At 49.7% G+C, this 27,592-nt stretch overlaps 1 protein-coding gene across 1 annotated transcript; it reads right to left on the bottom strand.

Annotated features, from left to right (window-relative positions):
* LOC141730246 (uncharacterized) lies at positions 1-26,335 on the bottom strand. The gene is made up of 4 exons (XM_074547676.1): positions 26,227-26,335; positions 736-1,065; positions 296-360; positions 1-186 (listed from the first exon to the last, which is right to left on the bottom strand). The coding sequence occupies exons 1-4, from the start codon at positions 26,333-26,335 to the stop codon at positions 1-3; spliced, it is 690 nt and encodes a 229-aa protein (XP_074403777.1).
* Between the last annotated feature and the right edge of the window lie 1,257 nt (positions 26,336-27,592).

The following is a 27,592-nucleotide window of genomic DNA, read 5'->3' as shown; positions in this document are numbered from 1 at the left end:
TCATGGGGGAATTGAAGCCTGGCCCCAGCTGCTTACTTGTTCTGGCCTGGCAACACCCTTCTCCAGGAGCAAATCCAGCAGGGCGGCACTGGTCTCATGTCTGAGGAGCTCTGAGTGAGCTCTGAGCCCAGTGCCCATGGTGCTGGTCTCTTCCTGCTGAATGCTCCGGATAAAGTCGCAAACGAGCTGTAGGAGAAGGCCAAGAAGCCGGGGATGTTGCATGGAGTGCTGCACACACGGTGCTGGGCTGAGCAGGGACAGCAGGCCCAGCCCAGGTGGGGGTGGCTGCAGGTACCTGCGCTGTGCTGCGGAAGTGGCCACGTCTGCACTCCTGCTCCTGTGTGCGCTCCAGGGCTGCATCTGGCAAAGAGCGAGCGCAGCCAGAGCTGAGGGGCTGCGGGAGAGGCCGGAGAATACAGCCCAGCCCTGCGCTGCCCAGGCAGGGAGAGCCCCGGCATGGCCCAGGGGATGGAGCACGGCCCCTGTGGGGTGTCTGCTCGGCCCCTCTTCCATCCTGTCCGTGGGAATGGGATGGGATGGGATGGGATGGGATGGGATGGGATGGGATGGGATGGGATGGGATGGGATGGGATGGGATGGGATGGGATGGGATGGGATGGGATGGGATGGGATGGGATGGGATGGGATGGGATGGGATGGGATGGGATGGGATGGGATGGGATGCGGCCAAGTTGGCTGCAGGCTCCAGTCCTGCAGCCCAGCTCTGCCACTCACCCTCCTGCGGTGGATGGAACGGCACCGCCTCTTCATTCTCCTCTGCTGGAGCAGCTCCAGGGCCTTTTTCCTCCTCCTCCTCCACAGTGGCCAGCTTGGGCACTCGCGAGGCTCTCTGGCTCCCCAGCACCGAACGCAGCCGGTGTCGCTCCTGCAGGGCCTCCTGCGCCTTCCCTGCGGGCGGGACGCGGCAGTCAGCGTTCGGCCCGGGGCCAGCAACGGCCCCCGAGCGCCCCTCACCCGCCCCGGGCCGGCCATGCCCACGCGTTCGCTCCTTGGAACGCGGCACGGGAGGCTCAGGGCCGGAGGCCGCGATGCCGCGCGGCGGAGCTCGAACCGGGGAAAGCGCAGCGGAGGCGGCGGGAGCGGCCGCGCCGCGTGTGTCCTCCGCGGGTCCCGGGAGGAGCCGGGGCCGGGGTCGGGACTGGACCCTGCCTCGGGGCCGGGGCCGGGCTCGGGCCAGGCGGAGCCGAAGGGCGGCGATGCCGCCCTCGCACCAGGCACTGACGCCCGCCCAGCAGCGCCACCGCCAGTACGGCCAGAGCCGGGCGGAGGCGAGACCGCGGCGGGACGGCCGGGGCCGGGCACGGGGCAGCCCCGCCCGGGGCCGGGGGCGGGCCGGGGACATGGCCCGGCCCGGCAGGGGAGAGGGAGGCGGGGAGAGGGGAGGGACGCCGGGCAAGGGACCCCGAGAGAAGGGTGCCCGACCGCGGGAAAGGGAGAAGGAGAGAAAGAAAAAGAGAAAGAAAAAGAGAAATAGAAAGAGTGATTAAAACTATCTGTCTGCTGCTGCTGCTGTCGCCGCTGCTGCTGCCACCGCTGCCGCCGCTGCTGCTGCCGCCGCTGCCGCTGCTGCAACTGAGGCACCGGGGCCGTTGGTCCCCGTGTCCGTTCCCCGCTCGCCCCACGAGCCCCACGTTCGAGCCCCGCGCACCCCGGGGACAGCCCCTCCGTCTGTCCAAACACGGGAACTTTGCAGCGCTGAGCGCAGATGCAGAGCCCTGACTCCTGCACACTGGCACAGCGACCTTGCTGAGGGTCAAACACTGTCGGGCCACTTTTCCTTGGGGTAGGATTCCTACCTGAGCCCAGCACTGCACTTACATCTCCAGTGTTGCTTTCCTGTAAAAACAGGGGAAGGAAAACTCTGTGTGGCTCATGGTATTTTAGAGTGTCTAAAAATCACTAAGTCATCAATCCTAGAGGTGAGGTGCATCTGGAATTACTGGGATGGAGAAGCAGTGCAACATGGAAAAGGGGAGCATAGAAATAAATAGAGGAAAACATCTTGGATTGTTTCTTTCATTTTCGTTTCCCTTCCGGAAACCTGTTTCAGTTTTCCAGGAATCTTCTCCTGTCTGCTCTTCCCAAAAATCTCTCATGGAGAACAAGGTCAAGCTTCTGTCACAAGATTTTCCACCAGGAAATTATGCCACTGGTGAAATTTTCATGATGACTGTTTGTGCTGGCTTAGGACAAATTTGGGGAGGAAACCTCCAAAAGGGGTCCGTCTAGAAAGCAAGTTCAAGCGGCCCCTCCCCCTACTAGTTCAGGGAAAGACTTCTCTTGAGAAAAGTGAAAAAAATCCCAGTTTTTTTAACAAGTAAAGTATTCAGAAGCATGAAAAATGAATAATATTAAATAAAACCTCTGACAGTGCTGAAGAGATGACAAATTCAGAAAGTCCTTTTTGTGGGTTCTAGTTGGCTCACTCTGTCTCTTCTAAGTCCCTCTGGTCCTGGAATGCAGCGTCCCAGAGCTCGGGGGGCCACAGGCGTGAGCTGCAGGTGTTTGTCTGGGTTTTCAGTCCAGAGCAGGTTTAAACAGTTCCAAGAAAAAAGAAAGTCACAGTCCAAGGAACTTCTCTGCCCAGCTAGCTAAAATAAATTGTTAGGCCTGGGCTGTGAAGGCACCGGGAAATTTCCAAATCTGGGCACTGGCATTGCCAGCAAACACAAGATCTGGATAATGCTGGTGCCCGAACCTGGAAATTTCCAAATTTTGGCTTTCTGTGCCAGGAAATCACTAGGCTTGGTCTGTGCCAGCACCAGGAAGTTTTCAGATCTGGGCGCTGGCACTGCCAGCAAACACCAGATCTGGGTGGTGTCATTGCCAGCGATAGAAATCTGCCAGATCTGCTCTGCTGGCACTGAGAAATTTCCAAATCTGGGTTCTGATTACATGAAACACAAGATGTGGGGGCGTTACCAGACCCAGTAGCGGGAAGATGCCATGGGTTTTGGATTTCTGTGCCAGCAAATTGCTGCGCCAGAATAGGGAAATTTCCAGATCAGGGCACTGGCATTGTCAGCAAACAGCCCATTTCAGGCTCCAGGAAGGACTGCATCTGGATGCCTTCCTCTTTTCTTTCCTTCTTTCCTTCCTTCTTTCCTGGGATCCTGCTGCCAGCAAACTCCAGAATAGGCAGTGCTGGCAAGGGGAAATTGCCAGGTTTTAGCTTTCTTTGCCAGCAAATTCTGGACATGGGTGGTGCCAGAAGAGGGAAGTTGCCAGATGTGGGCACTGGCAGTGCCAGCACACATCAGATCTGGGTGGGGAATGTGCCAGCACCAGGAAATTGCCAAATGTTAACTTTCAGTGCCAGCATAATGCAGGAATTATGCTGTGTGGGAACCTGAACAATTCTGGATCTGGACACTTGTGGTGTCAGCAAACAAAAGATTGGGTTGCTGTAGGTACCAGGTATTTGCAAGGTTTTGTCTTTCTTTGCTAGAAAATTACCAGACTCGGGCTGTGCTGGCACCAGGAAATTCCCGCATCTGGGCACTGGTGGTGCCAGCAAACACTGGATCTTGGCATTGCCAATGGCGGTAGCAGGGAATTGCCAGATTGTGGCTTTCTTGACCAGAAAATTGCTGGACTTGGCTCTGCCAGAACAGGGAAATATCCAGATGTGAGCACTGGCAGTGGCAGCAAACACCAGGTCTGGGCACCTGTATTGGCATCAGGAAATTGCCGAGTTTTGGCTTTCTGTGCCAGCAAATTGCTGGACTTGGCTGTGCCAGCACTGGGAAATTTCCAGATCTGGGCACTTGCGCAGCAAACACCAGACCTGGGTGGTGCTGGTGGCAGCACTGGGAAGCTGCTGGGTTCTGGCTTTCTTTGCCAGAAAATTTTTGCATTTGGGTTGTGCTGGCACTGAGAAATTTCCAAATGCTAATTTTCCAGTGCTAGCAAATTGCTGGAATGAGGCTGTGCAGGCATTCCCGATCTGGGCACTGGCGGTGTCAGCAAACCCGAGATCGGGTTGCTGTAGGGACCAGGTCTTTGCTTGGTTTTGACTTTCTTTGCCAGCAAATTGCTGCACTTGGGCTGTGCCAGAATATGGAAATATCAAGATCTGAGAATTGGCAGTGCCAGCAAACACCACATTTCAGGAAGGACTGGATCTGGACCTGTTCCCTCTGTGCCTCCCTCCCTCAATAAGGTGCCAGAGTGGCTGGAGAGCAGCCAGGCAGAAAGGGACCTGCAGGGACTGATGGACATCAGGCTGGACATGAGCCAGCAGTTTGCCCAGCTGGCCAAGCAGGCCAATGGGTCCTGGCCTGGATCAGGAATGGTGTGGCCAGCAGGAGCAGGACAGGGATTCTTCCCCTGTGCTCAGCACTGCTTGGGCAGCACCTTGAGTGCTGTGTCCAATTCTGGCCTGCCAATTTAGGAAGGACATGGAGGGGCTGGAGTGTGTCCAGAGAAGGGCAACAAGGCTGGGGGGGGATCTGGAACACAAGAGCTTTGAGGAGGGGCTGAGAGAGCTGGGGTTGTTTATCCTGGAGAAAAGGAGGCTCAGGGGAGACAAGGCAGTGCCAGGGCACAGGTTGGACTTGATGATCTCCATGGCCTGTTCCACCTGTGCTGATTCTGGGACTCTCTGAAACCACCCATGGAGCAGTTGCACGATGAGCCCTGGGCCTCCTCTTCAGAAGCTCCAGCAGCCCAGGCCCCTCAGCTTCTCCTGCCAGCCCCAAAGCCCATCCTGTCAGTCCTGCAGAGCCTCTGCAGCTCCTCCTCACTGCCTAGAACAGAGAGCCTCAGAGCCAGACACAGCAGCCCAGATGTGCCCCCCTGACCTGGGGTGCCTCTGGCAAGGGAGCTGCAGGAGGCACTGCAGGAGCCTGCAGACAATTGATCTGAAGGCCAAAGCTCCTTAGCTCCGTCTGAAAGAGCAGGAACAGTTCCTCATTCCAATGTGGTGGAATGCTGGGCACCACAGCTCCAGGTGAGGACTGGACACAAGTTTGCTCCCACTGAGTGCTGTGATGGGTTCTGCAGGAGCTCTGGGCTTCTGTGCTTGCCTGGCACAATGAGGAGAGAAGGAGCCAAGTGCACTGATGTGGGAAATGGATTTGTAGAAAGTTTTTAGAGCCTAATAGAAGGCCCACAAAGTATGAATCTGTATATAAATTTTGAGACAAGAAATGCTACCTTAAAAATTTCCATGGAATAGGACAGATATTGTTGAAAGAGAAATGGAGCTGGAAAAAAGTTTCAAAAGATGGTCTTGCAAATAAGACTTTGGAAAAACAGAGCTATGAAAGATGCATTGTAGTTGGACCATCAAGGGGTAGTTTTAAATAATTGGCTTTAAGGCATCTACAACATGGCATGGCAAAAGGCTGATAGACCAAGATATGCTTATAGTGAATTATAATTATGAAGTAGTTAGCTTCTGATTGTGATGGCATGAATTATAACATCTGTATTGTCTCACCCTTCTCCTGAGACTGAAAATGGAATACAAGTTTTTAAAACACCTCTCAGTTGCCCCATCTCTAGGTCGAGAAAAGAGTATTATCCAACACACTGACACAGCTTTGCCTCGAGCATAACCCAGCCTGGACCAAACACACTGAAAGGTTTCCCCTTTGGCCCATGTCTCGAAACATCAGGTCTGCTGTTTGACAACTCAGGTTGGTTTGGTGTCAAGGAGTTCCCTCAGAAATACTGGGTTTGTCTTCCTCTGTGCCTTCCCCTCAGCAGCCTTGGGGATGCTCCTGTGTGACGCCATCTCTCTCACACAGTTTGAGACAACTTCAAACAGGATATTGTGCAATAAGCCGTCTCCTCTAAAGTGTTCCAACAATCCCTTTCCAGCAATAGGAAATTATTACTGATAGATGAAAGTGGAAAACCCCCAACAGTTTATTACCAAACAGAATCCCCCCATGACACGCGTTCCAAGAAGGCGCTGGGGTCTCTCTCGGAAGAACAGGAGCTGTCACAGAGCAGTTCCAGCAGCTGATGGAAGCTCGGGGGCTCGTCCGGCGTCGGCTTTCTCCCATGGCAGAGCTCCATGGAGCGGGCAGGGCAGTGAAGCAGCTGGGCTGGAGCCCCTCGCTGCCTTTTCTCCCCGGCGTGGCTCAGCTCACAGACTCTCGGGCTGAGAGCGGGGCCGCTCCGCTCCTGCCGGCACCGTGTCCCTGGGCTTGGACAAACAGTTTCCTGCCAGGAGAGCCCTGCACACTGCTCCACAGATCTTTCATAAAGACCCAAACCAACTCCAAACACTCTGTCTGCAGCAGCTTTGCACAAAGGGCTGCAGCAATCCAGGACAGCTGCAAGCAAGTGTCGGAAGGCTCTTGTCTTGTTCCTGACAGCAGAATTCTTGATGATTTTGTGCAATTTTATTCAGATGTAACATGAGAGCTGAGGTTTTTTTTTTTAAATATTTCATGATGAATAACAAGCCTTGGGAGCATGAGGTAGAGGACTGACATGCAAAAGCATGAGCATATCCTCCAAAGTGGCCAGTTTAATTGTCCATTTTATTACTCTTCTATTTACTCCACACTAATGAGGAAAACCAAGCTTTGCTTGGAGGTAAAACAGGCATGGGATACACTACAGTCCCTCGCAGGCTGACCAGGGCTGGCAGTGACACAGCAGGCAGTCTGCTTCATTGTGAACCACTACAGAGCTACATCCCAATCTGGTTTAAGTAGCGTGGTATTATTAAGAGCTCCTTTTCTGCATGAGACAAAAAGGAGATTCAAAATGATCTTCATGCAAGCATGCAGTAAAGAACTGCTCCTGCTATCCTAACGAAGTGTTTGCTTTGGCAATTACACTCTTCCCACTCATCTTTTGATGCAGACACTTCAGGTTTTCCCCCACACCCCTGCAAGGCTGGCATTCACTGTTTCCCATTTCCTGTTCTTCCCTAGAGATGGTGCAGTGGCTGCTTTGAAACAAGAATCCCTGGGATCTGGATAGCTTGGAGGAGCATGAGATGCTAATTAAGTGCTCATATTGGTAATACCCAGGTCTGTCCTTCCCAGAGCTCTGAAGCAGCAGCAGGAGGACCATGCATCATTCCTGTTGGTGGATGTTCATGTTTCTCATGTGCAACAGCAATGACTTTGAGGAGGGACAAAAATGCCCCTCTTCCAATAGTGCTGTGCAAGGAAATGTGACATTTTACAGCATTTTCTAGGATATTTTAGAAAGATCTAAGAGAATATTGTAGCATGGAGTAGGTCCCTAATTTTGTCTCCAGAGAAATCCCCAAAAAGCACATTCACTCTGCTGCTGATGGCAACCCGATAAGCTCATGGACCAGTTTTCCCTGCAACGTGCCACCCTGCCTGGGCTTTACTAGGCCGGGACTAGACCCAGAGCTAAGCAAACACAGGCAGCCAGGTGACATTGTGTAACATCAGAAGCTGGCAACGAAGAGGATTTTGCTGTCAAAAGGTGACAGTTTGCACTGGGCCCAGAAGTCTTTTACCCTAAGGCAAAGCAAATTGAAATGTGAAGTTTAAAAGCTTCAAATGACTATGAAAGGAAACTGCAGAATAATTTCTGGAAGGGCAGCATTGTCAATGATCATGCAGCCTACCAACAGCTGAAGCTGAATCCAGAATTGCTTCTTCCAGCTGTGCAGGAATTCATTCCACTGGCAAGCACTGGTCCCCAGGCTGCAGTGAAGATTTGAGGAACCCTTGTCACTTGTTCTTGGCCTCCCAGTGCACTCATCCTTCTGCAAACAAGGTGCAAACAACACAGCTGCACTGCTGTCCTGGGTAAATATACATACAGGTGACTTTGCCAAAGCAGTGCATCATTTCCCAGTGAAATACATGACCTCTTCTTACCTATGGAATTGTGATTGAAGACACCTGTGAGCCAGATCTGTGGGAGATTGCAAAGGAGCAAAGCTTTGGGATTTGGGCACAATTCTCTTGGTTTCTTTGCTCAGGCCTTTGGTGAGCACAGAACACACCTAGGTAGAAAACCTTTGACTAGACAGGATCTTTTGGATCCATTGTCCCTCAAACATGTCAGTGGTGACCCTGTTGTAATGCCAAGTAACAAAGAATGGCACAAATGACACAAAGAAAACATGGCCAAAGAGGAAGAGGAGAGGCCCAATGAGGAAAGGATGTGGTGAGACACTGGCACAATGAGTGAGCTGCACTCCCATAATCTCTAGGCTAGCAGGTCCTGGTCTCACATTCTCCTTTTGGTTTTTTCAATTTTGTTTATTTATTTACTTTTTTCATCACCAAAATAAAATATATACAATTAAAAATATGTCATCAAAACTTAAAGACAGAATCAAAAGACATTAATTAAAAACTACATCTAAAGATCTGAATATATGTACAGCTGTAACTATGAAGCCTAACACATCAATCATATTCTTCAAACACTCTCCATACAGGCGGCAGCTTCTTCCTGAGCTTGGAGGAAAGAGAGCTCTTCTGGAGGGGAGGCGAGGACTTTGTGGGTGAGGGAACATTGGAAGTGTCCAGAGAAAACTTCTCGGTAAGACTGTAACCAGTCAGATCTGCAAAATGGAGACACAAAGTTTAACAGAGGCCACAATGCAAACCTAAAGCAGCTGAAGCTCCATATTTCCTGGGACGCATTTCCTGGAAATGTCCATACAGCTGCACAGGGAAACATGCTCCTGCTGGCAGACACTGAGGCAGGCCAGGGCAAACCCTGAGCCACTTGCCCAGAGCTGGCACAGGCACAGCCTGGCCTCTGGGCTGCCCTGGGACAGCAGGGAGCCCAGAGCCCTTTGCTCCCCAGGAATGGCTCAGCTGCACATGCACCCTCCTGCTCCTCTGCCTGCCCCTCAGCTCAGCAGCCCCACAGCTCCAGGGGCACTGGCAGCAGCACAGCTCATTGCAGGGGCACATGCAGGCACAGCTGTTCCCTGGCAATGTGCACAGCCTCTCTGGGCTGCCACAAGACCCTTCCTGCCAGCAGAGATTGGCCCAGCTCCCCCCTCACCTCTGTGTGAGGCTGAGCCATGATTGCCTTCACCTTGTCCTCCATCTGGAGCTGCTTCAGGCCCCCCATGCCATGAGTAGGAAGGGCAATGGAGAGAGCAGGGGCAGATGCACAACCTTCCTTAGGATTTTGTCATTTTTGGTACAGCTCAAAAGGCAAATCCAGAGGTGTCCAACTCAGCACTTCCTCAGCTTTCTGGAGAACATCTCGCCTTCACCAGCCCAGCATTTTGGAGAGGTTTTCCCACACATGTGGAGGCTTGCTGGCAGCACATTCCTTCAGCTGGGTGCCCATCACCTTGCAGAGGGCAGAGGCGAGCTTGGTGGCCACGGTGCGGACGTTGGCGCTCCGCACAGGCAGCGCCTTGTTCCCCAGGCAGGACCAGAGCACGGGCAGGGCGTCGCGCTGGGCGACTTCAGGGCTCCTGGCATGAACCCCCTGCACAAGCACTGCCGGGACAGAGACACAGCTCCTTACCCACCAGCCTCACTGCAAACAAGGATCTGCCTCTGCTTCTGCTTCTTGCCAGCCTCTCTGGCCAAGAGCAGCAAAATAGCACCCAGAGCTCCTTGGTCCAGAAATGGGCAAAGCAGCTGATCATCCTGGAAACAGAACCACCAACCCCTCAGCACTTATTGCTCCAACCTGAGCCTTGTCCCTGTGGCAGACTTCCTACCTTTACTAAATTATTTCACAATCTCTACATGAACAATGAATGAAATGTCCAATTGCCTTTGATTTCCATTAAGAACTTGTCTAAACCCACACTGAAGATTTGCTAATTTAGAGAGGAAATGGAGAGATTTCTAATAAAAGGGATGATTCAAGTTTTGTAACTTTGATGCCAAGTGCCAAATGTCTAATCTGGCTCTTCCCTTTGCTCAGTGGCACACAGCAAAGGGCTGGATTAGAACACACCTCGAAACTCCAGCCCACCAGAGATGGCTGCTGCCTGACAGCTGGATGAGAAACATCAGTGACCAGCTGGGGTCTTTGGCAGAATGCTTTTGGGGCTTCCAACAAAGAGCTGTTTCAAACCTCAGGGCATCTCTAGAGAATTACCCAGACCCCATTGCCTTGGCATTTGGGCATCTCCACATTTTAATGCCATTTACCCTCCCAATGGTAATGGCATTTTTTCTTATAATGTTCACTGAAATAGGGCATAGAGAAAGAAAAATGCTATACAGGGGATTGAAATGTAACCAAAATACGAGTGTGTTCTCACATTGTCCCTGAAATATCTCTGCCCATTTTCTGAACTGAACTGTATCAAACACAGACAAATATTTACTACCAACAGGCTTCTTGCTTGGCAGATTTGGCTGAGAGAAAAAAACTTGAAATGCTCTGGAGAACATTCTTATTTTCTGATCAGACAAAATGTTATCTAGTAGGCATTTAATATTCTGTGGTGGAAGAGACTTCATTTTCTCTATGTTGTTAATCCACCAGCAGTCATCAACATTGAAACAGCTCCTGCAAGTACCCAATACCAATTCTGCTAAGCAGGAAAGGATTATGGTACCCATTTTAAAATGGGAATTCATTTGAGTTTAAATGCAATTAAAGACATTGGTGACTACTGAACGTGAGGAACAGCTGTCTGTCCCTACTAAATCTCAGAGGGAACATCTGCTTTTTCTAAAGTAGTCCTAATTTATCGTTAATTCCTTTATTTGAAAAAGAGATCAAAAGAACTGCTAAACTTAATTCCATATTGCTGGAGATCTACTTTATTCAAATGCTCTTTAAGGGCCTTTGACATTCCCAATTACTGAACATGCCCTTTTGAGATTCCTAATGAAGACACAAAGTGTATTAAACCTTGCATTCAAAGATGTTGGCATAATTAGCAGTGGATTTAGCTCCAGTTGAAGCAAGGCTATCAATCATCTTCTCTGCTATATATTGGGATTATCCTTTTTCCATTCCTTGGCTATTGCTGACACAGCAAGCTCCTCTGAGGAATCAATTATCAGCTGCATTTGCAGCATTTTGGACAGCGCTGGCCCAGGCAGACACTGTTTGCACACCCTGAAAGGCTCAGTCCAAGGCCACTGTGACAGCACAGGCAGGGAGCCTCAGCACTCTGCTTCTGTCCCTGTGCCCCAGAGGCTGCCTTGCACTAAACCCGTGCCTCTGATACCTCTGTTGAGTTCTGCCCTAAGCTATGACCCCCAGGCTCTGCACGGTTCAGCCTCAAAACTTTCCAAGGGAAAACCAAGAATTCTGTGAGGACAAAAGAAACTGATGCCCTGAAACAGCATTTGCCACCATTTCCCCTCAAAGATCACACATGTCCCTGAGCTCTCCAGAGAGGAGCCAGCTGGGGCATTTTTAGCCCTCCCTTTGCTGGAGGTGGTTCTGAGATGCCCCAGTGAGAGCTCAGCCCCAGGCCGAGCGCTGCCCCCATCTCAGATGCTGCCCAGCTCTGCAGCAGCCAGGGAAAACCTGCCAAACCCACCTGCCTTGGCCATGGGGCAGCAGGGACAAGCTCAGCACTCCTGGTTTGGAGGAGCTGCTCTGCTGTCTGCTCACAGGCATTCCCTGTAAATGCTCCCTGGGAAGAGCTCTGGGCTCAGAAGGGGAGGCCATACCTGTGACATGCTCGGTGACATCCAGCAGGGCTTGGCCACTCAGCTGATTCCATTGGTAGCTGAACTCTTTCAGCAGTGACACTTTATCTACAAGGGAAACACACGTTTCTGCTCACTTTTCTCAGGTCATAGGAGTAAGGACAGTGGGGAGGGATAGGGCAGGGCCAATCCCATTTTAAAAAATCAAGTACATTTCTGTGGAGTTTTGAATCCTTTTCTTCTTTCCTTATAGCCTGCTTGGTAGGGTTTTAAATTCAGAAAGAACAGCTCTCCTCTCACAGTTGTAAATCCAAAGTTTTCTGCTGTAGCAGGAGCTGTGTTAAAACATTTCACATCAGGGACCTCAAGAGTTCAGTCACATGGAAGCAGTGAAAAGGTTTTGCATCCCAGAGCACAAAGGAAGAGCCCCATACTTGGGACACAGAAAGGCACTGAGTCAGGCAGTTCCTGAGTTCACAGAGCAGCTGGAGAGGAGAAAGTGGAAACTCCCCCTGAAGACCTGCCTCTTCAACACTCCTTTTTTCAGGCATATTCCCCCAGTGCAGCATTCTCAGAGCTGACATAAATCTGTGTGGCAAAGGAATTAAGAGCAGTCCTTGCCTATGTAGTTAATTGCTGTGGCCATATTGGCCCATGCAAAACAAAATGTGGGACAAGGCATCCTTGACAGCTGGGTTTATACCTCTTTGTTCTAAAGAAATGAACTTGGTGAATCATCAGTTCCACTATGAAAATAGAAGACAAAGAAGAAAAGTGAGAAATAGGCAGCTAATGCCTCTAATGTAGAGCCTTGCAGGTGGCTGCCCTGCAGAAGCTCTGATGGGTCAGTGTCCCTTCATGCCAACAGCAAAGCTGTTCATTTGGGAAGTCAGACGGGGCCCAAGCAAACTCCAAACTCCCTTTACCTCTGAACTGTAGCAAAGCAGCAGTCCAGGACTTGCTCTTCAGACAAGCAGCACAGAGCCAAGGGCTCCTGGGACTGTTGGGAAATGCTGATCCCATTCCAGCCTGTTGGGGATGGTGCATAAGGACGGCACCTGCACAGCCTCTGGTGGGTGTCAGCTGCAGTGTTCCACAGACAAGAGCAGCTGTCAAGGCTCTCAGCGCTCTCTTGTGCAGGAGAGACAGAGACAAAGCTGAGGAGAGTCCCTGCCAGGGCTCAGCCTTACCCAAATGAGCAATGGATTCTTCCAGTGCTTTCACAGCTGCCCCGCGAACCCTGGGATCCTTTGAGTTCAGGTTCTTTGTTATTCCTTCCAGCAAACCAATGATCACCGGGTTCAAGGCATCTTTCAGGGCTCCTGTGATTTCAGCCAGCACATCCAGCACCCTTTGCTTCACCTTCTTGTGGCTGTCAGATATTCTCAGGACAAAATATTCAAAAATCTGTGAAGAGAACAAGCAACGTGAAAGCTGGATTCAAATGTCCTTGTTTGAAGAGTGGCTGTAGCAGTCAGCAATGTCAAAGATGAAAGTGATCCTTTCTGTCAGGTCAGCACTCGATTGCACAATTTCACTGTTTTCCTGGGGGCCACTCACTGGGATGGTGGCACAGCCTCCTGCTGGTTGAAAGATTTTCTTCTGTTTTTAAGAGGTTTGGCTGGGACAGAATTGTTCCTATGGTATTTCTCTCCATCTATAAATCATTAAATTAATTCCTTTTATTAATGCTAAAGAGTACCTTTGCTTTGAATGGAAGCACATGTTTACAATGCTTGTTTTTCTATACAGTTGCCTCAAGTACTGAGGGCAATTATGATTTTGCCAAAACTAGGGCTGGAGGAGATCTAAGTTTTCTTTTGTTTGTTTCTGAGCCAGTGTCTGGAGAAGTGCAGGGCTCTGAACAACTCTTCCAGGATCCGGACCATTTCTCTAAGTAACAGGTGGACTTCTGAAATGTAATGTGCTGTACAGCTCTCATCAGAGCAGGTTCAGTCCCCTGACAGCCTCATTATCAGGCACCTTTTCCTGGAAAAAGGGAAAAAGCAGCTACTGGGAGGAGAAGGCAGAGATGAGTCCTTAGCTGTTTTCCTCCTTTTCCAAAGAGAAAAACAGACCCCCAAGAAGGGAGAGCACTGTCTTTACAAAGAGAAATAGGAACAAGGATGGAAATGAGTAGCCAGAGCTGTGCCTGTATAAAACAAGATGGAGTATATAGAAGTATTCTTAAAAAAAGCAACTGGGTTTAAACCAACCCAGCCTGATACTTCTCTTCCCTATGCAAACCCATTTTTGGTCTAGAGAACAATTGCCGTGCTTTCAGGGCCTGGATTCCCTTCACTTCACCCAACTGGGAGTAGGAGAGAGCAGCTGTTACACCAGCAGAAAATTCTGCCATCATCTGATGAACAGCAGCAATAGGCACCTGCCAGACAAATACAGCTGGACAGAAACAACTTGTCCTGAAGCCTGGACCTGAATTAAATTTTTTCTGGGTAAGAGGGACCAGCGTGTCCCAAACAGCCAGGACGGAGTGCCAAGACACACTGAATTAACTTTGCTGCTACAGGCTTAGGAAAGGAGCTAAAGGAAAGGAGCAGTGAAGATACCCTACATACTTGGGCAATGTTAGTGGAGATGAGCTGGGGGCTGGTTTTGCACAGGTCTAGGAGGAGTTCCACTCCTTCCATCCTTGTCTGAAACCCCTTGGCTTCCAGGAGATGGTAAAGCTTCTGGAGCAGCTCCATTTCTTCCACAGCTGGAGGTGACGTGACCTGGGCTTTTGCACAGTGTAGGAGGTGTCCATCAGAGGGAGATTTCACCCTGGAAAATAAAACCAAATGAGGACCTGGTGGTGTTAATTATCATAGCATGGCCTCCCCGTCAAGGATATAATTAGCCTTGACTCCATGATTCCAGAAGGCTGATCAATCACTTCATTATACTATACTATACTGTACTATACTATACTATACTGAAACTCATCACCCTTACAGACAGTCTGATACAGACAGACTAGATTGGTCAATTGAATCCAAAACACCATCACCAGTGGCCAATTAAGAAATCACCCTTTGGAAAATAAATCTCCATATCACATTCCACATGTTTGTAACAACAGATGCAGCAAGTGAAAGTAAGAATTGTTTCTCATTCTTTTCTCTGATTTTCTAACATTCTTCCCCAGGACAATGCCTGGCAAAGTTGTGCCTGCTGCTCTCTATGGAGAGAGCTGCAGCCACAGACAATACCTTCAGTTAATTGTGAGCAAAACATCTTGAGCAGCTTTCCTAATGATGTGATTTCAAGCTGGAAAATTATGAAGCTCTGAAGAACAATGTGGACTTCATAATAATCGTTATGGCAGAAGGTCTGCAAGTGACATTCTCCCCAGTGCTCACTCAGGAAAACCAAGGATGTGATGCATCTGATCTATCTTCAGCTGGCTGCCAGGGCACACAGGTCACATTGCTTTGTGGAGATAGAGAGACACTACTGCCAAGTTTAAATGCCTCCTTGTATGGGACGTGTGTGTCTTAGAATAAGGGAACTCATCACTCTGGAGAAGTGTCTCTACAAGCAGGCATGACAATCTGGAAAAGTAGCTCAGATGCATCTGAACAGATAAACAGGGCCATATTTGAAGGATTCAGAAAATCAGTAACAGAGATAAAAACAAAAGCCAGACATCCCAGAACTACGCTCACATTTCATTTGCTTCCCTGGAGACTAGATGCACAGCTTCACAACCCCACTGGGAACAATTCTCCTGATCAACCTGTCTCTTCCATGAGCACAGGAAGATGGTAGCTATGCTACTGAGGCATGTGGTCACTTTCCTGCCACTGCTGAGCAGGACAGAGCTAAATAAATCCCCTCTGCTATCAGAGGAGAACAGGTACAAGCAGCTCTGCAACTGCCATGAAGAGACAGCAAGGAGCAAATTCCTGTCTTAAATGCTGATTGCAGCACAGGGGGAAATAAACCAAACATGCTGTCCATCAAGCAAATTACATGAAGGACAGGCAATCAAGGCAAAAAGTTCACATTCAGACACCCATTGACTGAAGTTGTTCAGGAATTGCCTTTCTACTTACTACTCAAACTTGGTACTGTTTGAGGGAAAGAAAACCATGATTCAGCCAGGCCAAACCACATGGATGAGAACTGCATCTTTGTGGAATGGCATCTTGCTTCCAGACTGAGATTTCTCATCAAAACACCCATCTGAAAATGACTCCACTTAGATGAAAAAAAAGCCCTGTTTTGTAGGGGCCTGAGTAAATATATGTATGGCAGTAACAGATCTCTGTATTGTATAAGTGACCCTGCCCTGATTCTAGTTATTGTAAATGGGCTGCAGCTGTGATGTCCTTAACTGGGCAGCAGCTGTAGCCCGTGGAGGCAGCTGGGATAAAAGGGGGTAAGGCATTCAGGGAGGGCTGCAGAGAAGCTTTGGCTGTGACGCAACAACAGCACTGCTGTGAAGGGCTGCTGTGAGAAAACCACCCAGAAGTCATGAGACTCTGGAAATATGATATACAGCAATATGATTACAACACTGTTTGAATTTACTTGTCCCAAGTCAGGCAGCAGAAACTTGGCCCTCTCCCAGCCTCCACAACACTGCCCTTGCTACTGCACTGGATCGTCTGAGCTGCAGCCAATGGGTGTCTTTTTGTCTCTCTATTTTTGTGGAAACTGCTCCAGAGAAGTTGTGTTCAGCACAATGCAGAAGTAGACATTTTTTACCCTTGAACATATCCTAGAGTAGGGAAAGGAAACAATCTGTGGCACTGGTCATCTCTGCCAGAAAGTTTTTCCTGAGGAAGAGACATGTAAAGCTTGTCATGTGCTTTGTCACATCTAAGAAAAGTGCTCAGTACCGTTTGCTAGCAGACAATGTGGCCTAAGGCTTCTTTGAGCCATCGTTCCTCTCCTTCACTGGCTCTTTGCCAGATGGGATTTCAGCCTTCTGGTTTTCCTCATCAATCTTTAGAATATAAAACAGGAAATTCCCTGTTGAAAACACAAGTTAGAACCAGGATCACTGCTACCAAGGCTTAGGGAAACATTTCCTAACTTACAGATGGAAACAGACCAGAGATTAAGTAATGCCAACTCATTGTTTTCAATAGCCCAAGGCTGGTTATTGGTGCTACCAGACTGAGCAGCAGTCTAAAACTCCAAATTCCTTAGTCTTGAGCATAAATGGGAATAATGCAAACTGGTAGGCAACAAGTGTTTGTAAAGGAATCAACAGAAAAATTTGGACTCTTTCGGATGTTGGTCCATTGTGTTGGAAGTTGATTTGATTCAACACTCACTCTCCTCACTCCTGCAAAAAGGCAGGCTCCCTTCTGTAATGTCGATAACAAAATATAAAATCCTCCCCCAAACAAACAAAGGATTTTTCACTCGATGCTGCTGAATTCACCAAGCTTCTTCCAGCTCCACAGGGCTGGACAGCAGGGCAGTATTCCCAAAAGACAGACAGTCATTGTAGGAACTAGGATTGACTTGGACATCTTTTGTAAATTTGGGAATTTTCTTGGCACTACTACTTCCAGTGTCCTTTGCAAAGACTCTGTTATCTTCAGAAGCACAATTCTCACTTAATTGCTTTACTGGGGGCAGAGTAGGGAGAGCATGGTGGGGGCTTACGCTTAAATGTAAACCCATTTTCTCCTCTTTCCCTTTCCTCTTTGTGACCGATATTTAAAATATTCAAAACCCCACTTTTCCCTAATAATATCAGTTCCTTTGTGGTCTGCAGATGAACAGTCTGAGGATTAACAGCTCATTCCCAGAAGCAAAATGATTCAGCAGAAGAGGAACAAGCTAAAGACAGATTGGGTATATTTAATCTCATATTAGCAGTGTCAATACTTGCACAAAGGAGACATTTCTCCTGCCAAGCACTTACTTTCTTCTTAATTCTTGTCAGAATATCTTCCAGGTCACGGGTGAAAAGAGATCGTTCCAAAAGCATTTTAAATTATTGATGATTGAGCAACATCTTCACCATCTCCTGTCCATAATGCCTAAGGAAGGAAGGAAGGAAGTGAAAGAAAAGTGAACAAACACAGGAAGAGTGTTAACAGAAGAGGCTGATACCTTAAACTCATCAGGGGCAATCCCTGCATGAGAAGGCATTACCTACTCAGCAAAGAGGGAGATTTACCTCACTGGACACTGCACAGTGCTGTCAGCTGAACACAAGAGGCAAGAGGAGAATGTGGGGCAACAGAAAAATACCATTTCACTCTGAAACTGGGGGTGTGCTTCTGTGGCATCAAAGGATCCCAGGGACCAAGCAAAACACATCTGTTTTGTTCTCAGAGACTATTACATGTCTTGCTGCCATTGCACAGTAATTTGCCTTTCTTTAACTGGCAGGGAAGCCAGGACAAAACACCTCATGCATCCTCTTGATTATTCTATACTATGGTTATGGACAGGGACAGCTAGTTGCTCTGCTAGTTGCTCTTGGAAGTTATTAATGGGAAGTTAATAATCAGAGGAAGGGTGTGGGATCTCAGCACAGCAGTCCTGATGTGCTGAGACACCAAGACAACCCTTGGGGGGCTCGGAGGTCCTGGAACGTGGCCAGAAGTTTCTGGTGGTTGGACTTTGACCCAGCACAGGAAACATCACCTGTATAAGGATGGGAGAATCACAGGGGATAAATGGTGAAGAGACAGATTAGTTATGGTGTGAAACACAGGGTTTAGAATTTCGGTACAGGGCGGGTGTTAGGGAGACAAGATGGAGGAATTGGGGCGTGTCCTGTCCTTCTTCTTCTTCTTCTTCTTGTCTTCCATCTTCTGTGGTGGTGGTGGCACTTTGGGATTGGTTCTTGCTAAAAGTACACTTGTCAATAAGGGTGAAAGGTATTGGGGGGAAAAGGTAAATATCTTATACGTAGTTTTGGGTATAAAGATAACTGACCGCCCTGAGGGCACGCAGTGTGCTCATGGCTGGCATGCTGTGCGGACCCTCTGTTGGGCCAAGAGAAGATATTGTAGATAAAAAATTAATACACACTGAAGGCTGAAAAAACCTGAAGACTCCTTTCGTCCTTTGGGGAGCAGGCTGCCCTCAAGGCTATCCCAAGCCTTTCTAGGCCATCAAAACAGCCGAGAATGAGACAGAAGGGGATTTTGGTGGTTTGGGTTGATTTTCCCTCTAGGAAACCACAGGTTTTTTTCAAGAAGAAATGTGGAGCTCACTGACCCACAGATAAGAGGATTCTAGAAATCTGCAGAACAGGTGTAGAAAGACTGAATATGTTGGCTAAAGATCCCTGAAATATTTCTAGGAAAGTCTGAAATTAATGAGAAATGGATGTTTGGGATGCTTCAGTGATGAACATTAGCCAACATTTTGGCTTTGTGTTGTGCACCCAAGGCCAAACAAAAGTGTTGGACTGACTGATCTGAGCTCTTTTGACCTCAGTAAAGAATCCTTCAAGCCACAGGAAAAAGGTGCAATGCTCCTTTTTGCTGGCCAACCTCAGGTTTCCCAGTACAGCCATTTGCCCAGGCAACCCAGAGCAGTGGTCACAGTGCCAAGGCTGACAGAGCTCAAGAAGAGTTTGGACAATGCGCTCGAGCACATGGAGTGACTCTTGGGGTCACTGCACATGGCCAGGAGATGGACTTGATGACTCTGATGGGCGCCTTCCAAGTCAGCATATTCCATTCTATGACCCTCATTCACACCGTGAGGTAACTTCATATTCTCTTTAGTTTCTACTCTTGTGTGGTTTCACCTTTATAGCCAGACACAAAATGGTTTTCCTGTTTTGGGAGGTGAAATGAAGATCATTACCTTGTGTCCTTGTGGCAGTCCTGAGCAAGCTTCCCTGCCACGTGTGGCAGCCTCTCAGCCCTGGGGGTGCCTGCGAGCTGGGTGACTCCAATTCTCTCCATCAGGGACAGGAGCAGTTGGGCCGCACACTCGCGCACCGGGGCGGGGCGGCTGCTGGGGAGGAGAGAGCAAACCCTGGGCACAGGGACAAGGAGCAGCAGCAGCGCCGGCCTTGGCCAGAGCTGCTCCCTGCCCTTGCTGGGGGAAGGAGCCTGGGCTCTCCCTGCACCTTCAGACACCTGCAGAAGGTTCTGGCCTCAGTTAAACACAAAGTTAGCATTGCACACTAGGCCTGCCTGCACGGAAGAGGGAGAATTCAGTCTCCCTGCACTGTCTGATACTCAGTTTCTTTCACAGTATTTACTCTGAGAAAGATTAAAGAAATATATTACATATGAATTAATTACATAGAGATTAAGGACAATTCATTCTGACCCATCAGAGAGCACTCAGTACACAGAGCTGCAGCAGGATTGAGGCCCTTTCCACCCATGTATCCCCAAATCTGCAGACCTTTGGAAAACAACAAATGCAGGGAAAACACGTTGTGGGCTGTGAAGTTGCAGAATATCCAGCAATGCAGCCTGTTTCTTCTGTGGGGCTTGGCAACGGATCCATCTGAATGTTTTACCCTATTCCAAAGCTGAGGAAAGGGTGGCAGGCAGTTTAGCCAGGCTGTCCTGTTCTAGAGAGTGTCTCTTGGGAACTGTCAGGCCCAGCACCAACATTTAAGGCAGCATTTGCTCCAACTGTCCCATGGCAGTCAGCCTGTGAAGGTGCCTGTAAAGTGATTCATCATCTCAAGCCCAACATGAAACATCAGTTGGAATAGAAAGTAGAGCTCTAAGGCCAGGACAGTCATACAAGGCTGCTTTGGCAGGAGCTGCACCTGCTGTGCAGGCTGTGCAACTCTCAGCAGATTGTCCCCCATGTGCTCCACGCCTAGCAAGGAGCCTCCTCATTTCTCAAGGTAATGGCATCATGAGGAGACATGGTTTTCCCAGGGCCTCTGTGGTTAGAGCTGTGAAATACCAAACACTGCTCACAGCTGCAATTGCAATTGTCCCTCTGCCCACAAAAGCACAAGGCTCTATCCTTGGCCTTTGCAGGCACTTTCCCTTCCCCATCAGTCACCACATCTAGGAAAATCTGACAGACTGGGAGAACTCCAGGAAGCAGCAGGAAGCTGAGTCAGAGGAGCTTTAGTTTGGACATCAGGAAAAAGCGTTTTTCACCCAGAGGGTGGTTGGGCACTGGAACAGGCTCCCCAGGGCAGTGGTCACAGCACCAAACCTGAATAGGTTGAAGGAGCATTTGGACAACAATCTTAGGCACTTAGTGTGACCCTTGAGCTGTTCTGGGCAAGGCCAGGAGCTGGACTCGATGGTCCTGATGGACCCATCCAACTCCCCATATTCTACGTTTCTGTGATTCTGAGAACTAATGGGCTGCAGGAGGGCAGAAATAGGTGACAAGAGGGAAGAAGTGAGGTTGGTCAGAGAATCAAGTCACTGAGTTCACAGAAGATGCAGGATACAGGACCCTTCCCTCCCAGAATTCCCATTCTCTGTCTCATCCCTTCTCCCTCCCACCATTCCCATTCTCTGTCTCATCCCTTCTCCCTCCCACACACATGAAGGTGAAGAATATCACTAAAAGAAGAAGAACCTACTTGACTTCCGTGTCCATGAGAGCAGTCATTCCTCGTGCAGGAGTCACATTCTCCACCAGGATCCCCAGGGTCTGACTGGCTGCTTTCTGAACAAATCCTGGGGAGCTGGACACCATCTGGAGAAGGACCCAAGCAACCTCATCCACCTCAGAGTCCATGTCCTTCTTCAAGGTCACAGAGAGCTCTCCCAGAGTGACAATGGCAGAGCAGGACACCTTGGAACGGAGGTTGGTCACCTGGGGAAGTTATGAGGGGAAACATAGGAATCACCTTGAAAAGAAAACCAGTTGCCTTCAACAGAAATCCCAGGAAATCACAGCACGTCCAACTGTGTCCAGAGGAACACACAAGTACAAGAAGAGCAGGAGAGCACAAGCACAGAAAGGCACTTACTCTGGCACCAATTTCTGGCCTCAGACCTGCTTACTGCAGGCCTAAAATAAAAATTTCATTCAGTGTTCTACTTAACCCTTCTAAATGTCCACAGCTTTGATTTTAGGCCCTTTTACTAGAAAATTAAAGCAAGGGCTGCTTTCAAATCATAAAGGCACAGGTGATAATGATAAAAGAGTCAGGTGCTCCTGTTCAAAAAACCAACACCACCAGCTGAAGCACTCAGCCAGGAAACAGAAAACACAGGCTCAGGTCTACAGAATAATTTGCAGTGTTGAATTACAGCTTGGGCAGAGATTGGGACTCTGGCAAATAACATCATCAGTGTCTCAGTTTCTGCATTTGCACATTGCATTATAAAGGCACCACACTCAAAGATGAGAGTCAGATACCTCACCTGCCAGTAAATACAGCTGCATGCACCCACAGATCATACAGATAGCTGACAGACACTAGAAATCTCAGGCAGAAATTAAGGAAAACCCTGAGCACACATGGAGATGAACAAGCACATACCTACTCTACACACTGTGTATGAAGTATGGGGGACAATTCAGAACAATGTTCTCACCTCACTGGTAACTGCCAAGCAAACCTCACCAAGTCTACAAAGCAGGACCTCTGAATGGGACCCAGCCAGGTGTTGGATGGTGAAGAGTCCCTTCTCCTTCAGCTCCCTGAAAGGCAGAAGATTGATTTTTCTCTTCACCAAGGCAGCACCCTCTGAAATGACCACGCTGGCAGCTCAGTTGAACAATGGGAGGTTCTTTTCAAGGAGTGCTTAATGAAATCGTGGAACACGTTGCCGCAGGATGCTGTGGCTGTCAAAAGCATCCACAAATCAAAGAGGCAAAGAGAGGGGTTTCAGAGTGGCCATTTGAAAAGACAGCCTTTCTGGAATCTCTGGCACATGAGGCCCCTCTGTCACTGCCTCCTAGAAGCTGTGGGATCGGGCCATGCTGCTGTTTGTTGTCACCTGCCTGTACCTGTCCCTGAGACACAGTTGCATGGGGCTGTTATTGGGGCATTTTCCTTCTTTGCCAGCCCCAGCAGGCATTCAGCAGGGAAAGTCTGCACTGCCTCTCTGGAGCTGAGTTTCCACTCTATGATCTCGGCCTCTCTGTCACCCCCTCCAATCCACCTCACATATTCCCCAAAAAAGCAGCAGGATGTCTGCTGGCACCACCTTGGCCTGCAGGAAGGCCAAGTGGGTCCTGGCCTCTCCTGACCCACAGCACAGCTTTCTTTCATCCCAGCATGGAAATTAAAAGCTGTATTATCACATCACACAGAGGGGCAGGAGCTTTTTATTTTGGCTGCAAGTGTCCATAGGGCATTGGGGAAGAGGAGAAAAAGAGTGTTTTGCAGCAAGCTGTTGGCTTCTGATACAAGGCTGGCGACCTGGTTTCAAGAGACAGCACGGCGACCCATTCTCCAGGGCCACTCGGGCCTAAGAAACACGCTGACACCAACGTGGTGGATGATCAAAGGCCTTTATTATCTCTTCTCGTGGGGTTTTATAGTCTTAGGGGCTTCTACGTCAGGCGAGGGTCTGTCTTTACCATCTATGGTTAGTAGGGAATGGAAACTTACAGGGAAAATGGAAAATTACTGGCATGTGGTTTAGGGGGCTGCATTCCTATGTTAATTTTCTTATCTAAGGGAACAGAGGCCCTGTCTTCCTGTAACATTGCGAGATCTTCCAAACGCCAGGCCCTACCTGCTACATCTCCCCCCCCTTTTTCACAAATGAATGAGGTAGTCATATACATAGGTACTGAAATGAGGTATAAGGTTGTAGTTCGGTAAGGGAAAGGGGTTTGGTGAACCAGAGTAAGTTTTCGCCAGTCAAGTTTAGGACTTGTGGCTGGCAGTGTTCCCTGGTCGGATTCGCCGGCCGATGAACAGGATGTTGGCCCGTTCCAGGCGGGTCTGAACGAATGAGACCAGCTTGTTCAGCAGGCAAGGTTTGAAGGTAACCGCTAGAAGCAGCAATGCCAATGGACCTATTAGGGTAGAAATCAGAGTGGTTAGCCATGGTGATTGATTGAACCAGGACTCGAACCAGCCCTGCTGGGCTTCCCTGTCCTTCTGCCTCTGAGCCAGTCTGTTTCGGAGTTCTGCCATGGAGTCTCTTACGACTCCTGTGTGGTCTGCATAGAAGCAGCACTCCTCTCTCATGGCGGCACAGAGGCCTCCTTGCTGCATGAACAGGAGGTCCAGACTTCGCCTGTTCTGCAGGACCACCTCAAGAGAGAGAGGAGACTGACTTCTCCAGGAAGGAGATGGATTTCTCGATCCTTTGCAGGTCCTCATCGATGGTCATTTGCAGCTGGAACAGTCCTTGGTGCTGTGTCGCTAGGGCTGAGACACCTGTTGCCGTTCCTGCTGCTCCTAAACCGAGCAACATCGCGATAGTTACACCTGTTATTATTTCTCTTTTGTGGAGCCGGCTGGGTTCCTCAAAAAGGTGGTACACTTCTTCGTCTGAGTGGTACAGTGCGCGGGGGCGTACACGGCCCTGGAATCCGGCTATCTGGTGAGGGGCGAAGGCCAGGGCCCCTGCGCAGCTGAAGCCAGCCCCCCTCGGCGTCTTGGCCTCGGGCTGAGCTGGGTGATAGCTCGGAGCAGCGCGGTGAGAGACGAATTAGGAGGCGACCACTTGCTGGCCCCGAGCAGGGGGCAAGAGAGGGTTTTAAGGGAAAAGGGGGGAAGAAGGCAGGGAAACCCAGCTAACCAATAGTAATACATATTTGGAGGTACGAAACATAACTGATATACCAAAGTAACCAACTGTTATAAATCATAGGAGGGGCTCCGGGGCTACAGCCAACCATAACTCCCAGAGAAAAGAAAATTCTCGAAACCTGGGAGGAGAAAAGGAGTGATTGACTGAGCCCAAGGAGGAAACAACTTTCACTTTATAAGAGAAATCAGGGGAGAGCAGTTTCATTTCCATAGCAACCTAACTGACAGGGTAGCAGCAGGAAGTCCTGGGAAAGGAAGCAACCATTTAATATAGAAAATAGGGGAGCAACTAACAAACTTAAGAACACACCACAGCAGTACAGGACCCTAGGAACAATCAGAACTTGGACACAAAAGTCGTTAGAGACATCAAATTTGGCAAGGGACACACAGGGACTCACTGCAGATCGCTGGCAAACCCACATCCCAGGTGCAGATGGGACTACCCACTTATTGTTTTTCCTGTTAGGCTTGACAACTTTGGTGCAGACGTTGCCTCTCCGCCTAGCTAGGGTTGCATTGCCAAAGCATCTGCCCTGGCCTGTGACTTGACTCAGGGTGATTCCTTTGCGAGGGGTTTCCCATCTGCACTGGTGAGGGGCATTGGCTGTGGAGTAACTGAAGGGAGTGTTTAAAGCGATTCCTTCATAAAAGGGGGGTTTGACATCGTAACAAAGCCAGCAGGATTCAGTTAGGTTAGGGTTGGATTCATTCAGGGATATAAAGGTAGCTTCTAACATACGAAGTATTGGGTCTGAGTCCGACCCGGCTGAACGGCCTATCTGAAAGGCTTCCGCATGGCTGGTTGGGACATTGCTGACTCCAGTGGGTAAGGTTTTAGGGTAGGTTGCGTTTCTCTCTTTCGGCACGCTTTTAATCACTTTGTTTGGTCCGACCGCTTGGGGCGCCGACGGTTGGAGCCTGGTAATTCACACATTCACCCTCTCTTTTGACCCTTGAAGGACTACTGTCCACGTTTGGCCTATGGCCCAACTGGGGTGATGTGGCTGCAAGACTGTCATGTTATAGCTAGTGCATTTCCGAATTTTTGGGATTTTATGGTGATTGCGATAAAAGCTTCCCTGGAGGAAGACGGGTGTTTTGCAGCTGCTGGGTGCCTAGGTGAACTGTAAGAATTTGTCGGGCTCTTGTGGATCCCACCCAGGCCCCGACGGTCTGGCATCTGTAACTATGGTTTCGCAGCCCCAGTGCCCACAATATCCCCACCCTGGGTGATTGCAGTAATTTTTTCCTGGGTTTGAAGCTGGGCACCAGTAGGATAGGTACATGTGTGTGGTGTGTGGGGAATTGGGGTCTACCTTTGGTTGTCCTGGAAACAGGTCGGTAACATGGAGCACGAAGGATGGGGTGTTCGGTGTGGTGATTTCCCTGAGCACCTTGTCGCTACTAAGGTGTCCCATGACCCTCCTGAATGGCTGATGGGGGTAGTGGTCTGGGCTGGCTTGCCCTCTGGCAACAAGCCCCAACAGCAAAATCACACAGAAACACCATTGATGCTGGGTCTCACCCATGCGGGTCTCTCGGGCGCTGCCTGGCGGCTTGGTGGTCTGTCACTTTCCTCTGGAATGGGCATGTACGCGTCACGAGGACATCCTATGAGCATGTCCTGTAAACAGAAACTAGTAACTCTCGTCAGTCTAAGTGGACACCACCTGACTTTGCCGTCCTTTTTGACAGCTGCATACCCTCTCCCTGTGAGCATCAGCCTCCAGCCCCGTTCCCATTTGCCCAGCTCATTTCTAATTACCACCTGTGGGCCCTCCTGTAGCGTTCGGTTGGCCCAGTGCTTTTGAATGGGACTGTTTGTTTTGTCTCCCCTAGGGAACTGATTCAGTGCTAGCAAAGCAGTTGCCAGCATACGCGCCTGGTCTCCTGGGGAAATGGAATTGGCAAAGCCCTCTGCCTTTGCCAATACTTCTAGCTTGGTTTTCAGGGTCTGGTTTGCTCTCTCTACTATGACCTGCCCGGTACTGTTATATGGGATACCTCGCACTAATGTGATGCCCCATTTTGAGGCGAATTCTTGCACTGGTGTGGAGGTGAAATTGGAACCGTTGTCCGTTTTGATCTGCTTGGGGATACCAAGCCAAGCCATGGCAGTCAGCCAGTGCTGAATTGTGGCCTTGGAGTTTGTTTTGGGGTGCTGTGTGGCTATGATCGTTCTGCTCTAAGTGTCCACTGTCACTGCAAGCCATGCTCGAGGCTTCAGCAGTTCACACCAGGTGAAGTCCGATTGCCAGATCTCTGAAGGCTTGAGACCTCTCGGGTTGACCCCACAGATCCATAGGGGTGACTTCTGGCAATGAGGGCAGGTGGCTACCACATGTTTTGTGTCTGCCGTCAGGATCCCGCATTTCTTTGCCAGTGCTTTGGCTCCGATGTGGAGCGACTCGTGCAGCTGACGAGCTTCCTGCAACGTCTATACGCCTTTTGCTGCGGCGTCCGCTTTGTCATTGCCGATCTGGAAGTAACCTTTGACTGGGTCATGTCTGTTGATGTGGGTGACTGTCACAGTGCCCTGTTGCGAGGAGAGTGCTTCTTCCAGCATTAGGGCTGCTGCTGATGTCGACACTCCTGGTCCTGCCATGGCTAGGCAAAGCCTTGCCACGAATATAGAGTCCGTTACTATGTTAAGGTGTTCTTCTTGAAAGAGTCCGCACGCCAAGACGACTGCTGTTGCCTCCAGCTATTGCACTGACAGTGTGGGGTCACACGCTTTGACGCAATGCCATTGCTCTCCTGCCTGCCACACTGCTGCTGCGGTTGCAGTCATGGAAGAAGTGTCTGTGAAGACCGTTGGTCCTGGCTGCGGTCGGTCCTTGACCTTTGGCGGCATGTCCATGTCGACTATGATCAGCAGCTGGGTCCAGGGTGGTTTGGAGGAGTAGGAGATTTCTCCTCCGAAGCCGGTGAAAGCAAGGGCTAGGTGCTCCGATATTGTGGCTGACTCCGTGGTCGGTTGCTTGCGAAACGGAAGGTGGATGCTTGTCGGCTCAGTCCCTAGGTGTTTCAAGGCAAGTTTCCTGCCTTTCATGATGAGCTTAGTGATGCATTCAATTCCCGGGGAAAAAGCACGGGCAGGTCTTCCGAGAACCACCCATTGAATCAGTCGGGCCTTTTCAGAAGGTCCTTGAGCCAGTGCTCCCACTCCCCCCTTCGGTGTAAAGTGAACGTATAAGTCCAGTGGCATGGCTGGGTTCCACCTGGAAAGTGTGCCCGTGGACATCTGGCTTTTGATGAAGTCGAGGGAGCTCATTGCTTGCGGCATCAGCTCCTTGGGTTCCCAGGGGTGCTTTCCTTTCAGGAGGTCATATAGAGGGTCCATGACCTCGGGAGGAATCAGGAAGATGTT

This window comes from Zonotrichia albicollis, chromosome 9, assembly GCF_047830755.1.
Source record: "Zonotrichia albicollis isolate bZonAlb1 chromosome 9, bZonAlb1.hap1, whole genome shotgun sequence".
Classification (NCBI taxonomy): domain Eukaryota; kingdom Metazoa; phylum Chordata; class Aves; order Passeriformes; family Passerellidae; genus Zonotrichia; species Zonotrichia albicollis.
Note: the sequence above shows the minus strand (reverse complement) of the source record. Positions and strands in the feature narration are given on the sequence as shown.